General features: G+C 37.9%; 1 protein-coding gene across 4 annotated transcripts in view; it reads right to left on the reverse strand.

Moving 5' to 3' along the window:
• The window catches only part of wdr26a (WD repeat domain 26a), a 41,353-nt gene that overhangs the window by 11,721 nt on the left and 10,328 nt on the right, over positions 1 to 19,304 (reverse strand). For 2 of the 4 annotated variants that reach the window (XM_077206175.1, XM_077206183.1), the window contains exons 2-6: positions 13,187 to 13,286; positions 9,337 to 9,393; positions 9,122 to 9,258; positions 6,290 to 6,387; positions 3,859 to 4,015 (exon numbers count right to left, since the gene is read on the reverse strand). In XM_077206175.1, coding sequence (XP_077062290.1) covers positions 3,859 to 4,015; positions 6,290 to 6,387; positions 9,122 to 9,258; positions 9,337 to 9,393; positions 13,187 to 13,286 — 549 coding nt within the window. Of the gene's footprint in view, positions 1 to 3,858; positions 4,016 to 6,289; positions 6,388 to 9,121; positions 9,394 to 13,186; positions 13,287 to 19,304 lie in introns of all 4 variants that reach the window. The other 2 variants (XM_077206190.1, XM_077206164.1) reach the window with 1 other exon arrangement.

Genomic DNA, 19,304 nt, shown 5'->3' on the forward strand with positions numbered 1-19,304 from the left:
AGCCTAGAAATCTAGACGCACCCTAGCAGCAGCAAAAATTATTTTGCAGCAGAGTGTGGTCTAGCAACTCTCTGTTGGCGTTCGAGCTGGAAAAACCAAACTCTGGTCAGGCCAATCACATCGTGTATAGAGTTGGTGGGCGGGCTAAACATAATGACGGCAGAGTGGTGACGGTTGTGCGTGATTTCCATAGGTGATTTCCCTCTGCTACTTGAAAACAAAGAAGATGCTGCTGGCGAACAGCAGTCTTTCGAATCAGCTTTGGCCGCGACTCTGGATGACTTGGAGTTAAGAGAACGTCACTTAAGTCATTCTTAAAAAAGGAAGATGTGTTCGGAGTTTTGACGACCGGATACGGCAAAAGTTTTATATATTAACTAGCTCCGCTGGTGGAAAAACGCATGGGACTGGACTCACTCAGCCACAGCCGGTCGTTGCTCTGGTTGGTTTGGAATTTGAAAGACAACCGTTTATCCCGCCCCTCGGATTGAGGTATGCCAATTGTGAGTTCCCAGACCTAACATCTTGATGTAGGTCTGGCTTGCCAGGCTAACCGTTATCAGTTTGTAGCAGTAAATGAAGAGATGTTTTATCGATCGAAAGTTCAGTATGGCGTACCACAAGGCTCAGTACTAGGACCGTTGCTGTTCACTCTGTACATGCTACCCTTGGGAGATATCATTAGGAAGCATGGCATTAGTTTTCACTGTTATGCTGATGATACTCAGCTCTATATTTCTTCACGCACTGACGAAACTTACCAATTCACCAAATTAACGGAATGCATAGCTGATATAAAAAACTGGATGACTAGTAATTTCCTACTACTTAATTCTGAAAAAACAGATATTATAATTATTGGACAAAAAAAACTTCCACATGTAATAACCTAGAATACTGTCTAACACTTGATGGCTGCTCTGTTAAGTCTTCGTCGTCAGTTAGGATCCTGGGTGTGCTCTTTGATACCAATCTTTCATTTGAAAGTCACGTGTCTAGTATCTGTAAAACCGCATTTTTCCATCTTAAAAATATATCTAAATTGCGTCATATGTTCTTAATGAAAAATGCAGAACAATTAGTTCATGCGTTCCTGACATCAAGGCTAAATTATTGTAATGCTCTACTGAGTGGTTGCCCTGCACGCTTAATAAACAAACTACAGCTGGTCCAAAACACAGCAGCTCGAGTTCTTACTAGAACCAGGAAGAATGACCATATTAGCCCGGTTCTGTCAACACTGCATTAGCTCCCTATTAAACATTGTATAAATTTTAAAATATTGCTGATTACTTACAAAGCAATAAATGGTTTAGCTCCCAAGTACTTGAGCAAGCTCTTAACGTATTATAGTCCATCACGTCTATTGCGATCTCAAAATTCTTCCAGTTGATAATACCTAGAATATCAAAATCGGCTGCTGGCGGTAGATCCTTTTCCTATTTAGCACCAAAACTTTGGAACAATCTTCCTAACATTGTCCGGGAAGCAGACACAGTCTGTCAGTTTAAATCTAGATTAAAAACACATCTCTTCAACCAGGCATACACATAGAACACTATACATTCCTATTATTCAAATCATTTAAATGATTATTAGGCAGCATAAATTAGGTCAGCAGGAACCGGGAACACTTCCTATAACACCTGATGTACTCGCTACATCATAAAAAGAATCGCATCTACGCTAATTTTTTCTTCCTGTTTATTCCGAGGTTAATTGTAATCAGCCGGACCCGGGCCGTATCCAGATCAGATGGTGGACTTGCGCCAAGACACGACCACAACGCATCCCTGAAGTTTCAGCAGAGATTGTGTCAACTAGTCTCTCCCCTGTGAAGGCCTCATCGACACGACAGCCATCAGCACTGATACTCAAAAAAACTCGACTCCATACGCACGTGATGACTCCGGACTTCAACCAGATGAACTGCATAATTAATGTTCCGATCCAATCGGACTTCTGACCTGTAATGCTGCCTGAATCATAATCATACACTGTTAGTTCATTGGCCAGAGGAGAACTGAGCCTGGGTTCTCCCAAGGTATTTTTGTCCATTCTGTCACTGATGGAGTTTTGGTTCCTTTCCACTGTCGCCTTTTTCACTTTTCTTCGCTATTGGCTTTTGGCTTGCTTAGTTGGGGACATTTTATTTTATATTTAACAATATTATAACAATATTAATTTGCTGTTATCTCTGTAAAGTTGCTTTGAAACAATCTGTATTGTAAAAAGCGTTACATAAATTAGGGTGACTTGACTTCCAAAGGAACTCTGGTGTGGTTTGAAAGAAATGAACACAACACAATATGAAAATGTACATATATCGCAATATGAAAAAAATCTAAAATATTACATTCTAATTTGGAAAGAATTAGCCTGGGGTTATTCTGTATGTGAATACATTTGCATAGAAAATGTATTCTGGGGACTACGGATGAAAATTAGTCTGACTAAATCCGGTACAATGCATGAAATGGAAACATTTATTTTAAAAATTGTACATAGTCCCTTTATAATGTTTTAAAAAAAATCTGAATATGATTATTGTGTAAATGCAAATTATACTTTTAAGTTAAATGAGTTGGGCATGGAATTATAATTCACTCTATCTTTTACTTAAATGCATGTTATAGATCTGTACATGTTTTATTTTTTTTACCTTGTAATGTTTAATCAATCATTACTTGATCTTCTAGAGAAACGACAGACTTCTCCCTGCTGACATATGCTTATCCACTTATCCAATTATCTAATCTGTTTAAAGGCCCGTTCACACCAAGAACGATATCTATAAAGATAACTATAATGATAAATACACAGGCATCCAGACCAATGCACAATAATGTTCTGTTTATTATAAGTGTGAACTGCAGTTTTGTTGTTTGTCGCTTTAAATCTTCAAGTCAGATGGATTCTGATTTGCTGTCAATGAGCAGGAAAACAGTTTCTAAACAGTTATTTCAGCGATTTCAACTACTACTCGCATGTTTCAAATGATAAGTCATATATGAGGTGAACGTTTGGATTTTTTTCCTGACGTACTGTAATTACCGCAAGCACCCGCCATTAACGATCTCTCCCTCGTGGACTGAGTGACATCAGTTCCTGTTGAGTTTATTTTCTGCGACTAACAGACTAATATGCACCAATGCTAAATGTTGTTAACAAACAAGTATTCATTACTTCAATGAGCTCATTGTATCTGCATTAAATTATTACACTGTTTAAATTAATACCTTTTTCGCTAACTGTGATTTTGTATATGTACATTTCTGAAATACATAACTTAGACAGTTACCTCTGATAACGGATCACTCTAAATTGTAATGTGCACTTCATGCATTTTCTGTAAAGCTTCTTTGAAATTATGTGTATAGTGAAAAGCGCTATACAAATAAATGTGAATTGAATTGAATCTAAATGCATGTTATAGATCTGTACATATATTATTATTTTTTACCTTGTAATATTTAATCAATCATAACTTGATTTAGCGAAACGACACACTTCTCTCTGGTGACATATCCAATTATTTAATCTGTTTAAAGGCCTGTTCACACCAAGAACGATATTCAGAAAGATAACTATAATGATAAATACACAGGCATCCACACCAATGCACAATAATGTTCTGTTTATTATAAGTGTGAACTGCAGTTTTGTTGTCTGTCGCTTTAAACTTTCAGATTTTGATTTAAATACAGTAATTGGATGTAATTACCGCAAGTGAGTTTTTTTTCTTCTGCGACTAAAAGACTAATCAAATTTTGCTGGACATGTTGACTGACGCTGAGTCGACTATCAGGGGTCAGCCCTAGACAATGCATCTGTGAAACTGAAAGTTTGCTCATGTACCTGCTGCACACGTGGTCTATGAGCAGAGACACACTGTCCAGTCCACTGTCCAGCTTGGTGTTGTGGTAGAGACAGCGATCTCTCTGCAGCTCCACTGCCTGACGCAACAGAGTCTGCAGACGACGGGGCGGCAGCATCACGGACGGGGGCAAGTACGCTGAGAGAGAGACAGAGATGGAGCATAGAGGTCGTGGAGGGTTAGACTCAGTTTCATCTGAATTCAGCCAACACAGGACATAAAGTGGACTTGAGACTACGCAGGTCCTTCACGTTCTTTAGGCTACCGCCCCGAATTCAATTCATCTCCTGAATTGGCTGAACTGAAATAGAACTGACCCGAACCCTAGCTGAAAAAAAAAAAAAACAATTACATGAAACTGTAAAAAAAGAAACCAAAAGAGGGAATGAAGAGAGGAAGAAGTAAACAGAATAAATGAAAAAGTGAACAATAACGTTTACACCAATAATAGTAATAGGTTACACTTTATTTTAAGGTGTCCTTGTTACAGTGCAATAATAGATTAGTAATAATAATAATTAACTACACGTACTAACTGTAGGATTAGGGTTTGGTTTAGGGCTAGTTGAATGTAATTATGCATAATATATAGTATTACTACAGTAACTACATTTAACAACGGCACTGTAAAATAAAGTGTTACCCAATTATAATTAATATGACTAACAATTAATAATTCTCAGATAGCTGGGTAATTCTTTTATTTTTTCAGAGACTTTTGGCCAGATTTACTAAACAGGGCAAATTAGCTTGAAAGCGCAATCCTATAAAAGCACAGATGGGAGTGTAAACTACATAATGGCGCAAATACCAGTAAAGTGACTAGCACAAACCTTAGTAAATCACCTTGATTTCTGATTCATTTAAGTTCATTTATGATTTATGAGCATGATTCATTTAAATTCTCTCATCCCATAAATCTTGTGTCTGAAACTCTTACAAATGCATATGCAATAATATAATATTCAGCGCAAATTTTTCACAGCGTGTCTTTAGTAAATCCTTAGTTTTTTTAACACCATATGAGAGTTTGCGCAGGAGCTGTTAGTAAATCTGGCCTTATATCTTCTAGCAGAAGGCAGCCATTTAATGAATTCATTAATAAATAAAATAACATTTTAATGAAAATGTATGAACTTATTATTTTAATATGTAGTAAAACCATTATAGTACGGCACTGGTGTCCCAGCTGTATTGTGAATATAGTCATTCTGCTGTGCGTTGTGTCCACCAACAACCTGCTCTATCCACCTTATTTGTAACACAAGAGTGTCATGGCCATTTGTAAATGAATGCATGTGGCTTCCGGTGTCATTCGCTTCCAGTTATTTTAAGCCGTACAAAACAGCTTGTCGCGTTGCTCGATATTGCAAACTGCTATTTATTAAAATATTATTTTAATGTATTGTCATTATTACACACTGATTTGTAGTGCAAATAGTTTTGCTGTGTTCTGGATTTTGTTATTCTTAGTTATTTCCCTTTAGCGGTTAATGAATCAGAAGTCTGGCACATTCACAGGAAATAGTTTAGTTCTGCATATATACATATACATATATATATACATATATATATATATTAAACTCACATTTCCTAAAAGATAGAAATCATCTTAGTTTTCTTACCAAAATTAAGTGAAATATTTATTTTTCAAATAAATAAATAAATAAATAAAAGATTTTCAAATAATTCAAACCAATGTTGACATTTTTGTCATCGTTTTTAAAAAAAAATATAATTCTAATTAAAATAAGATTATTATTACTATATTTTTATTTTATCTGAATGTTGTTATTAATTTAAATATTTTAATGGAAATATTTTGTATGTAAACAGTTTATAGGTTTTTCTGTGCCCAATATCACGTCCTATCTTTTATAATATTCCTTTAACTAACAAAAGTCCCTGAATGCCATCAATGACAATTTTGGGTGAGAAAAGTTTTAGCAGAGGACTTTATGAACTGTGTAATGTTGTGAAATTAGTTGGTTTGAGACCTGTTTTTTTTTTGTTTTGTTTTTTTCCCACAGGAAAAAGCATACATTTTACAACAACATAATCAGTTAAAAGTATTTCATTGGTTCTTTCTTGTTTTTGCATGTGTTCATAATTTCATTGCATGACAGCCTGGCCAAAAATGATGTTGGCACAATTTCATTGCGTGATCACATATTAAACATTTTTTATTAATATTTGAATAAAGAGTGAAGATTTCAATGTTCTGGACATCACTTTTGGCCACAACTGTATAAGCGTCATCAATGCATATTTCAATGCTGATTAACTCATTCACAGCAATATTTCCTGAAATAACAGCACAAGCATATTCACTTTTCAGTGGCAGGATTTAAAAGGTAGCAGAACCGGAATGATCCAGCTGGTGTTTGTTTATATGGGTTTGGAGTAACTCACTCTGAAGCTTGTCGAGGAGTTTGGATCGCGAGGCCGTCCCTTTCCCCTCCCACTCCGCTTTAGCACGCAGGTCATCAGAGTTACTGCACATCAGGTACCTACAGCACACAGAAGAGTCTTTACACACTGATGAAGACGTCTGTCAGGGTGAGGGGTAGGGGTTACTGTTTCTGTTGAAGAACTCAACCAGCTTTAAGATGCATGTGATAAAGTTGCACTAAAATAAAAGCGTACACAAGCATGTTTTCAGATTTTTTATGGAAGCTTGTTTCCACCACAGAATAAAAAATAATAGGTAATTGCAACTTTGTTCATCTCACAATTCAGACTTTTTTTTCCTCACAAATGCGAGTTTACATCGTGATATAAAGTCACAATTTAGTGTTATAAAGTCAGAATTACGCGATATAAAGTCGCAATTGTGTGTTATAAAGTCAGAATTATGTTGTATAAAGTCACAATTGTGTGTTATAAAGTCAGAATTACGTGATATAAAGTCACAATTGTGTGTTATAAAGTAAGAATTGCGAGATATAAACTTACATTTTTTTATTTTATTTAAACAAAATGTATTGAGAAATAAATTTGCATTTGAGAGAAATAAACTCTAAGTTTAAACTTGAGTTTATTTATCACAATTGCGAGATTATTTCTCAAAACAGAAATACACAAAACAGGCTGTCACAATTGTGACTTTTGTAACATGCAATTGTGAGTTTATATCTCGCAATTCTGACTTTATAACACACAATGCTCACTTTATATCACGCAATTCTGAGTTTATATATCAATCAGAATTGCGAGATGTAAATTCGCAATTGTGAGATAAAAAGTCGCAAATTTGTTTCAAAATGTTTTATTCTGTGGCGGAAACAAGCTTCCATTGATTTTTTTTTTCATCCTGCAATGTAAAAAAATAAGCACACACCCACTAGTGACTAGTGCTGATACAGCAGTGGCACTAAGTAGAATAAAGGAAAGTTATATCAAACTTGTTGATATAAAGTGCAATCATTCCAAATGAATGTCCAAAAAATTGATAAAAAATGAAATCTCTCTTTCTTGCTGCCTAGTTCCCCTATAGGCACACGCTGGCCCCGGTCATCATCATTTGCAACAGATTTTACTTCTATATCATGACATATTTCCAACAGTAGTGTGGGACTTGATTTCAGAGAGGCAGAGCCAATTAATTTGATTATGTGTTGACTTTTCAATTATGTGAACACCTACTTTACATGTAAAATGCAAAACATAAACTACAAATATTTATAGTAATTTTATTAGAGATTAAATATATTTGAAGGGTAGTCTGCACAACGATACGAATGAAACCCAGATTTCATGTTTTACACTGTATGTCTCACTTCAGCTGATCTTGCCATGAACCTGCACCTGCACTTGATGATTAAGAGAAAGACCAGATGGCCGCACACCCCTAAAAAACTATTAAAGATAACCCAATGAATGCTTATTGGTTGAGAAAAGTTGTAAACAGGTTGGAACAGACGGTCTAAGAACGAGATGTTCTGCAGCCTTCTTGGCTTTGCTGTCTCCACCCTTACTGTCTAAGTTTGGGCATTTGCATTTTGGCAATTTTACCACTGTCCAGTTCTTTAAAGGGCTCTTAAAGGGGATCTATTGTGCCCTTTTACAAAGTCTTGATTTAGTTTTTGGGCTCTACTAGAACAGGTTCATGCTTGACTGCTCAAAAAACACATTATTTTCACATATTTTACATTACTCAGCCCCTCTCTTCCCGGTCTGTCAGGAATGCTCTGCGGGGTGTTTCCCAAAAGTATCGTTAGCCAACTATGGTCGCGTCTTGTCATCGCATTGCAAAGTTGTGTGTTTGGGCAAAGCCATGATTTCTTGTTTGTATGACATGTGGACTTAAATCATTATCTCAAGCAAAATACGCAAGCTGACATTTAGTATAATATAATTTGAATATATACAAATCTCTAGTACGCAAGAACGAGACTATGATTGAATGTGGAAATAAAGCAAAATTAGATAAAAATGAGAATTACTCCTCAGATGCCATGTCCATAATTTATAGCAGAAAATCTGGCATTAATTTGATCTCAAATCAAACTCATCAAATTATTATTCCAACACCTGTGTGACATTATTAACCAACTTAGATAAATGACCAATTTGCGACAATACGGTTTTGGGAAACAGTCGTGACGAGCTAGTTGATTCTTCAACGATGTGTCTTACTATGGTAGTAAAGCAGTGAGTTACGTCGTTGCATGGGAAACACACCCCTGTTTAGTTCCTGTCTCTATGAAGCCCCTCCTTCTGAAAAGCACAATGTGCCCATTGGTCGTCTGGATCAGTGTGTTGTGATTGGTCGAGCGCTTCGAGTGTGTTTGGGAAATGTCCCGCCGCTTTCCATAACCGCCAGTTTAACACACTACTAACGAACTCAACCAGGCCCCGCCCCTTTATTCTGCGTATGAATTATTTACATGAGGAATATTGTGACGTGTTTGTTCCCGGATGAAACTCAAGACTACAATAGAGGCGTTTCAGGAGTTCAGAAACACTGACACTGATATAGAGAATAACTCAGAGCCGTTTCATGCTCAAACAGCAACATTACACACTAAAGTAAAAAAGCAGGTCCTCTTTAAAAGCATGAAATTGATATTCTGCAAAAAAAATTCTCTATCTGCGGTCTCCGTAATAAAGCAAAGATGGCAGCATGCAGGCAGAATTTCTTTCAAAGTAAATTTGTTTTCTCATTACGGGGAACCTAAAAAAAACAATGAGGAAAGGACATCGTTGTTCTAATGCCCCCAGAATAGGCCTGAAGTGTGATACCCGCTGAGGATGTGGATTCGTTCGGTGTTGTACTTCAGCGGCGTGAGCTCGGCTCGGAGAACCTGAAGTGCTTCAAGAACCTTCCCGTCCTCCAGATACTCCAGATACTTCTGTTGCAGGAGCAAGAACTTCATCCGCTGAAAAAACAGGACGAAATCAATCAGAAGATTCATAAAACTGATGGTGGAGATGTTGAGAGGGCTTCGGGCTCTTACCACCACAGCGCTCGGTGAATGCATCAGTGCTTTCAGCTCGTTGAGGTCACTCTCAGCCTGTTATAATAAAAAACAGACAGATTAACTGAGTTTCCTCAAGTTGACCGACCCTTATCTGTTTCTCGTGTGGTTTGTTGGGACCCATGTGAGCATTAAATACACAAAAGGACAAAGTTTAGAAAAACCCATAAGGTGTAATCTTACGAGATGTTGGGAATCATTCAGTTTGTTTAATGATTCTGATTCCACTAAATTATTCTGTAACACTTTACTTAAAATCCAGCTTTTAATGTTGTTTATATGTCTATGTGGTGTTTTTAATACGCTTTAAGACAAACCATGTGCAAATTCATAAGTCAACACCATTGCTGAGTATTTTCTCCTTAAAACTGCAGTGAACCAAAGACAGTCTCAAAAACACGGTTTGAAACTATCTTGTAACCAATCAGGTCACGAGGGGGCGGGGCTTTAGCATATCATTAACTGTTGCGAAGTAGGAGAGTCTCAAGAGAAGCCAGGTTATACCAGTATATTTTTCTGTTGATATGAAAAATCTGGCACATTTAGCAGGTGAATTATGTGTATATTACGATGTTATGATGAAATATGCTTTTCTCCACTGATGTTCTGAGTTATTCAACGCGTTTCTAAGGATGCTGATTGTTAGAAGGAAGCTGTCGAATGGGAACATTGTTTGTGTAACATTAGCAGCACATTATTAGCTGTTTGATAACGTAGTCAAGGAAAAGGCTAATCATATTAATTACAGTTATTGTATCCGACATGGAGAGCAATACATAAAACGCATTACCATCCTGATAAAGCGACTTGTAGACGAGCCTGTATAATTCACTCTTCCACTTCTTCTGATTCAGTTTCTGGTTTAAACTTTTATGGCTGAATTAAACCAGTATTTCCCTCATTGTGCAGTGTTTACTAGTTGACCGAGTGGATCTCTGAGCTGGTGTGAGTGCGTGGAGGCGGGGCTGGTTAGCATATTAATGGTTCCGCATACTAAATGAAGCAAGAGTGTAGAGTTACATTCAAGCTATTTTAAGGCATGAAGACATTTTTTCACACATTTTTTTTTTAATATGTAATTTTGGTGAACAAATGTGAGTTTTACGGGATTAAAATGATTGACAACAGGGGGACTTTAAAGCCTGTATGTACAGTATAATGCATTAAGGTATTCATAATGTTTGTTATAATGAATCATATCTTTTCATAAATATAGTGTTAATTTCGTCAGACGAGACAAGACTCAATATGTTCGTCAACGACCTTTTTTTCCATGACTAAGACGAGACGATGACGAGACTGCACCAATGTCCAAGAACGCTGACTAAGACTAAATTAACATGAATTAATTGTTGACGAAAAAAGACGAGACTAAAATGTTTTGCATAAAATAAAAACTAAGATAAAATCTCTCTTCATTTTCGTCTACAATCGTCTCTACTTTTCATCATGAGATATAATATTCAGCGGTTACTAGGGATGAGGGACGATTTTCGAATATTCCATTAGTTGATTTTATTATAAAATATCGAATAGGTTGTGTAATTGTAGTCTATAAAAAATCCCCATGTTTTTGGTTCTGATGCGGTGACACGTTCATGTAACCAGAGGGTGGCCCTGCCAATAATGCATCTAAAAGCTGTCAATCGACTCTCAGACAACAGAAGAAGATACACATTGTCTCCCACCAGAGCATGTGAGCGGAGTGGTAATATTTCCTCCAGAGCGAGAGCTCATTTCTGAAGATTACGCGCCGCTCGCTCAGAACGCCCACAGTGACGCGCGGCTGGTTAGATAATATGTGAAATAAGTAGGGCTGCCCGTGCACGACTAAAGGTTTTTTTTCTAGTCAACTAGTAGTAGCCTAGTTAATTTAAGCCATTAGTCTAATCACATACTTATATTGATTTAATTACTTAAATATATGGGAGAGAATGATAAACCATAATGAACGTTTTCGTTAGGCTATATATTGCCTATTCCGCATCTCAACGCACGCATAAAGCTTGCCACAAAAAAACGGCAAAAGTAATGATTATGCATTAAACATTTGATTTGTTTATTAATAACCTAGTGTTTTATGTCAGTGTTGGCTGCAAAGATAAAGTTGACGTAGCTGACTCGCCATCCTCGCAGTAGTGAACGCGCCTATAGAGAGAAATGCACACTCCACACGGATTAGCCTACATAAGCAGAGAGCAGCCCGTTTTTTCGTTTTGAATTGTTTTGTTTAAAAGTACACATTTCAGGCTTTCTATAGATATTCGATTCTTCTCAGGTCTGTGAGGCAAGTACCTTATACGCTGAGTTTCGGTTCATTTATGAGACGCGCTCCAGTTCACGCGCCCCGCGCCTTCGTTTCCGGATTATATTGTGTACTATATTTGCTTCTTGTTTATTAATCCACGCAATTTGTTGATGAAACATTGATTAAAATGAAGATACAATTTATACAAAACGAAATTCACTTTAAAGAAAGGCTTTCTACAAAACAAAACTTAATAAGTGGTCAAAATCATGTGTCATTATAACTGACGGGAAGCACTGCGGACAAAAAATATCGGGGAAAAACATCTACGCTGTAAATCAACCATTTACCTAGCAGAAATATTAATTGTTAAGCCTTGTAAAATCTAATTTGTTTGTTATTTCTCAAGACCAACCTAGAATGTAAATAGGTTGTATTTTAGGCCTACAGTAGGCTACCAGTACGCCTATTCTTTTCAGTTTTTCTGGGTATATACTTATTTTATTTCTGCTCTGAACAGAAAAATGAGACACAAGGCAACCAAAAACAGTTTTGAAAACCTTTGTAACTTGTCAATCGGAGTCTGTTGGGCCCCAGCTTTTGAATTGTGTTAGTTCAAAATAAAATACTTTTCAGAACAACTTCAGAAAACCAGACACGTTTAACAAAGTTGCATTCAACAAAAATCATTCAACTACGTAGTTTTTTCAGGTAATTACGACATTTAACCAATATTTGAGAAGCGTGAAACACTATTCGACTGAAATGGTTATCAGAAATAATCTCAGAAATAATTTGTTATTTAAAAAAAAAAGACTAAAATATTTTGACTAAAACTTGACTAAGATATATTGAGTTTTCTTTTGACTAAAACTAGACTAAAATGACGAGACTTTTAGTCGACTAAAACTTGACTAACAAAAAAAGATATGTGAATGACTAAATATGACTAAAACTAACAAGGACATTTGGCACAAGACTAAGACTAAGAATAAATTAAAAATAGGTGACAAAATTAACACTACATACATAACTATAACCAAAGTTAAAATGCATTATAATATTTGCAGATTCCTTGTAACATCTGACATTGGTTGTTTGTCATGCGTTTTAATGCATTATACTTTCTAAAGGTGTTACAATGTACGTATTATAATGTAATATAACTGTGGTTACAATTATTTATGAGACCATACAATGCATTATAAAAGTGAATTACAAGGCATAATTACTGCAATAAAATACTTTTATAATGCATGATACATAAAGACTTGATGAATGAAAGCTTACGGGTTTGGATCGACAAGAGGGTGAGTAATTAATGACAGAATTTACATTTTTGGGTGAACTAACCCTTTAAATCTTTTTAATCTATTCTTTAAGCTTCTTTAGTTCTATGTAAATACTACGGTACACGGGTCAATCACTCAGTAACATGGCAATAAATCTAATGCCATCTGTGTACCGTGGTACCATTACAGAACATGTTTCTAATGATTGTCTTCATTCTTAAAGTAATTCTAGATGACTTCCACAATTTCAAATAACTACAATTTCTATACAGGCCATGTGAAGACTCACCTTTTCCCACTCTCCCTCCATCACATGATTCCGAAACTTGGTAGCAGCAGGATGCTCAAGTCTACAGCCCGATTCCTGCATTAACAGGTCCACAGTTTGACTGAAACATGACAAAAAGAAATATGTTAATGAAGAATGTGAAGTGGATTCATATTCTTTACACATGATAGATTCAGGATTAGAGAACGAACGAACACACACACACACACACACACACACACACACACACACACACACACACACACACACACACACACACACACACACACACACACACACACACACACACACACACACACACGCGCACACACACACACACACACACACACACACACACACACACACACACACACACACACACTCTCTCCTAGCAACAAGAAGTCAGTGTTTGATTCATTAAAACCAATAATTAACATAATAACCCCTGAATGTTTCATTTCCTAGAAAGGACAGCTCTCCCACTGTTCACTATAAATTGTGTGGAGCAGGGGTTGACACTCCTAACAAAGACTATGTTAGGCAAGATGCATTACTGCAACAAGACATTTTTACTTTGCTTTTACCTTGTCAATATGAACTAGCAAACTAATAGACTAATATGTATACTCGATCTGCACGATATTGAAGAAAAATGTGATATGCGATGCAATAATGCTTAAAAGGATCAGTTCACCCAAAAATGAAAATTAGCCCATGATTGACTCACCCTCAAGCCATCCTAGGTGTATATGTCATTCTTTCAGACAAATACAATTGGAGTTATATTAAAAAATGTCCTGGCCAGGGCTCAACGCTAAGGTTTTTTTCTACGGGCCCGGTCGAGCCACTTAGCCAGTGGTTAAAATTTTTACTTGCCCTGCCAAAATTTTCACTGGCCCCACAACAAAAAATAATAAAGTAAAAGAAAAGAAAATAAGCCTAGTATGGTTTTTGTTATTTTTGATAAATGCAACCATAATAAATAAGGTTATGACAACAAAAGCTACCAGAATAACTCAGTTAAACAGCAAGTAATAAAATACGAGCAAATAATTAAATTATGAGCAAAAGCACAAATAAATACAACAGAACAAACATATAAATGAAATAAACTGTGCTTTTCAGATTTTTCATGTAGGTTTACACAGGAGATTTTCAGGTACAGAAATTGTAATCTAATTGTATATATTGTATTGTAGCATATAATCTAATTGTAATCTGATTAATTTGAATAAAGGTTGATCTGTAGTTATTAGTATAAAGCAGTTAAAGATACATAAATAATGATTTGAAATGTTGAAAATATAAAACGGTAAATACTGTAATTTTAAATTATTTAAAAATGAGAAGATACTTCAAATGTGAAATTAAACCCGCCAGTAGGTGGCAGCGAGTCACAGTTAATGAGCGAGTTATTGAGATTCAACCGATTATTTCAAACAACTGATTCATTCAGGAAGGAAGCATTTTACTGTCTTATTGAGTGAATCATGATCATGATTCGTTCAAAAAGCTGATTCATTCAGTAAAGATACACCGCGTGTGTTGCTCAGAGATGCAAACCGGTGCTGTGGACTTTGTTTGGAACTATTTTCGTTGGCGGAATGGAGCGTAAAAGGCAATTTTATAGGTGCGTTCCATTCGACCGTAAGTGGACTGCGAAGTGGACTTCACAGGGTATTTCGCCATCTTAAGTGAGATTCCAATCCGAAGGGAATGAACATGTTCAGTTCGAAGGGCCCTGCAAACGGCGTAGGGAATAAGGGAACATCGATACATCACTTCACAGGAAGTGGAGAGCGAAAATCAACCAACTGTCATTGTGCATCGCGTCACCAGTCTGAACTAACCATAGAGCAGAGCCGTTGGAAGAGATTTTAAATTTAAATTTCTAACGGCTCATAGTTTACGTATGCATTGAGTATTCATAAATATTGTTATTATTATACAAACTAGAGTATTTATGAACTGTTGGGGTGATTAATGTATCTTTAGGCCTATTATATGATTTTAAATTAGAAAGGAAAGTAAATTACAAAATTTTATTCAGTTATATCATAATCTGCTTGACCCTGTTGTTGCCTTTCTTTGATGACGTTGCAGGGCATTCCAAGTGAGTGATTATTGTCAGTGAAGTCCACTTCAACTGATGTACCGTGTTCAGGGAGTAGGGAGCAATGAACACTGCGTAGGGACCCTGTCAAATGGAACGCACCTTAAGTCTAAAATGTAAGTCGCCTAATATTAAACTGTACGTTGTATAAAATCAATGTCTCATTTATATTCATGCTGATATGTGGAGAAAATGGCGCTCTTCGTGTAATATCGGTTAACTATATTAAATGACAAATATAAAAGACATACGGGGCATTATAATAGACTAAATCACGCAGTAAAAGCGTACACTAAATGTGCAGACGCGCTAGTCTAATCTACTAGACTACATCACGTATGTATGCGTGCACTCAATTGGTGTGTTTTTGTGAAGTGAGGGACACACTCCAAAATGTAGGTTTGTTAAATCAACAATTACGATATTGTAGACGATATAAAGGCCTTCTGAAGTGAAGCGATGAGTTTGTATAAGAAAAATATCCATATTTAAAACTTTATCAACTAAAATAACTAGCTTCCGGCAGATAGCCGTACGTGTCGATGTACAGCAGAAGAGTAGCCTTTGACTTTGGACGCACTGATGAACAAGGAAGTGTGAATTAGAAGTCTAAAAGGAGAACTTTAAAGGGAAATGTGTAAGGAGCTAGGGCTGCTCGATTGTGGAAAAAAATCATAATCACAATTATTTTGGTCAGTATTGAAATCAGGATTATGTAACACGATTATTTCACATGACTTTGGGAACATGTTGCATTTATTAAAAGACACCTTTCAACAATTCTTAAAAAAATCTAAATTTGAACATTTATTGCACTTTTTGAAATATTAAACAGACCTGCAAACTCACAAGTGGTGAAAAAGGTGACATGTTTACAAAGTAATTTGTTGTAGGGGGTCACCAGGGCGTTATTTACCTTTATGATTTCCATTACACGAGAGTAGGTGTTAAAGCTTCATGCTGATTTGTACTCAGCTTTCGCCAAGATAATCACTAACTAAGACGTAGCTTTACAGTAACCTATGCTTCTCCATCCATTTACGCTTCTTTCCTTCTGGTGACGTGAATCTCCTTCTGTCTGGTGTTAATAGCTGCAGTGTATTGCGCGTCAGCACACACAACAGCTGCAACCACAGTGCGGTCCCCCCATAACAACCCTCTGGATTGAGCGGAGTAGGGAACATCTCTAGGGTCTTCAAGTGGGCACCTTCCGTCCTCAGTGTTTCGTCGACTAGCCCACGACACCTCAAGAGGGCTCGACAGTGACTCTGGCGTCCCAGAGTCACCCCCCTCCGTCCCCCACTCAACTCAGCCCAGCTTACTGACCTCTACTTCCCTCTTGCTGCTGAGAACTTACCACACCTCTCCGCAACCCAACCATACGCGCCAACCCGTTTGACTAAGGCTGTCGGGCCCCACTGGTGCGTTAATATGCAGTTTAAGTGGCAACGGTTCCGTATGGCATACCACCTACCGCAAAACACAATATCTGCCCAACTACCCGTCATTCACGCAATATACACAGGAACGTAATGACTGTAAATACTATACAACCTATACAAATAAACCAACAGACTCTTCAAGTTTTCAAGAAATCTACGAAACCGTAGCATGGCGGCCTGTACACAGCCAGCTAGAATCTTTCCGTCTCAACCACAGCCAGTTGCTGCTCCTTTCTGCTGCTTCAGATAAGTTCTTTACTGTGCGAAGCAAATCTTGGCCACTGAATCCGACGTCTCTTAGGAACCGGGTTGTGGAGTGTGCCACAAAACCTCGACAACCCACTTCCACTGGATAAACCTGGACTCTCCAACCTCGCTGTTCTGCTTCAGTGGCCAGATGAGCATACCGCAGTTTCTTCCTCTCATATGCCTCATCTACCGTATCCTCCCATGGCACTGTTAACTCTATCAGTTGAACAATGCGTGCTGATCCAGACAACACAACAATATCTGGTTGTAAGTTAGTGGTGGCAATCTCAGGTGGAAAAATAAGCCTTTGATCAAGATCAGCCAGCATCTTCCAGTCCCTAGCAGCTTCCAGTTGTCCTGGGCGAGAATTGGTGTTAGCACCTTTTCTTGGTGGTTGCTCGCCTGGGCGAAAGAATATTGTCTTCTGCGTGTAATGTTTTGATAGAACAGGCGGCAACTTATTGGTCATACTATGCTTGCCTTCCAATGCTACAGCCAAACATCGCAATACTTGGTCATGGCGCCAAGTAAACCGACCCTGGCTAAGAGCCACCTTACATCCTGTCAAAATGTGCCTTAATGTGGCAGGTGATGAACACAAAGGACAAGAGGGTTCCTCCCCTACCCAGAGGTTTAGGTTCTGCGGTGATGGGAGAACATCATATGTTGACCTACTAAGGAAACTGATCCTACTCTCTTCCATTGACCAAAGGTCTTGCCAGCCCATTTTGCGTTGTTCCACACTCTCCCATCTCATCCACACTCCCTGCTGTGCCTGGGAAATGGCCTTTATACATCTCATTCTCTCCTCCTGCTTTCGCACCTCGTTGACTACCAGCTTCCTCCTTTGAGCTGGGCCTGCCTTGTGCCATTTAGGAGGAGCTAAACTCAGCCCAAAACCCCCTCTTCCATGCTGTACCTGTACCACGATATCCCCAATTTGAAGGTCAGCCTTTGCCTCTACTACAGATTTCTTTGCTGACCACTTTCTACCAGTTTTTACCACAGGAGCTGCCTCCCTTACACATTTGTCTCATGACTCTGCTAAAGTCATTTCCAGTCTGACCTTGGCACACTTAAACACTTCGGTTAAAGCAGAGACTGACAGCTGCAATACTCCTTTACTATTAAGTCCGTCTCTGCTGAGGCAGTGTGGAACTCACAACCATTTCCTGATGTATGAACTTTTTAACGCTTCCAGCTTATCCACTGTTGTCAAAGAAACCTCGTACACAGTCAGTGGCCACAGCAACCTTGGCAGTAGACCAAACTGAAAGCACCAGAGTTTCAGTTTGCCTGGTAAGGCACAGCTGTTTATGCTCTTCAACCCTTCCACTCCTTCTCCCACTCGAACTGTGTCCTTTAGATCCCCATCATACAACCTCCCTAGACTCTTCACTGGCTTCTGAGAAACTGTTGGTATTGCCTCACCATTAATGAAGAATGTTTTATCTACTACCTTGCCTTTAATTATTGAGATGCTCCTTGATTTAGAGGGCTTAAATTGCATTCGTGCCCATTCAATATTATCTGTTAACTTCCCCAATAACCGATTAGTACAGGCTACCGTTGTAGTCATGGTTGTCATGTCATCCATGTATGCTCTGATTGGTGGTAGTCGCATCCCAGAAGCCAAGCCCTCTCCTCCTACTACCCATTTTGATGCCCTAATGATTACTTCCATTGCCATGGTAAAAGCCAGTGGAGAAATGGTGCATCCTGCCATTATTCCAACCTCTAAGCATTGCCATGTAGAGCGGAATTCTGGAGTTGAGAAACTAAATTGCAAATCTCCAAAATAGGTTTTCACTAAATTTGTTATCGACATCGGTACCCTGAAAAAATCAAATGATGCCCAAAGAAGCTCATGTGGCACTGAACCATATGCATTAGCCAAATCCAGGAATGTCACGTGGAGCTCCTTCCTCTCCTTTTTAGCTGATTGAATTCATTGCCAGATAACACTGATGTGTTCTAAGGCCCCGTCCACACTACTGCGTTTTCGTTTAAAAACGGAGAATTAAAACGAAAACGATCTCCGTCCACACCAGCGTTTTAGCTGCGTATTAGAATTGATCTCCGTCCACATTAAAACGACTGAAAACTCGGATCACGTGACCATTCTCCAACACTGTGCATGCGCGTGCCGGTGTAAACAGGAAACGGATGGACTATTCCTCAGATTTGATGAGGAAGCAAGTAACGTTAGCTACCTCTGCAATGATTAGAAAATGTCCCAGACCAGAGATTTATTTTCATGGACCGCCGCTGCACACGGGAATTGTCATAGATCGCTCGAATAATAGTTTGCCTCCGGCGCATGTAGGCAGTTATA

The sequence above is a fragment of the Siphateles boraxobius genome, unplaced genomic scaffold (genome assembly GCF_051911475.1).
Source record: "Siphateles boraxobius isolate OS27281-9 unplaced genomic scaffold, OSU_SipBor_1 12, whole genome shotgun sequence".
Lineage (NCBI taxonomy): Eukaryota > Metazoa > Chordata > Actinopteri > Cypriniformes > Leuciscidae > Siphateles > Siphateles boraxobius.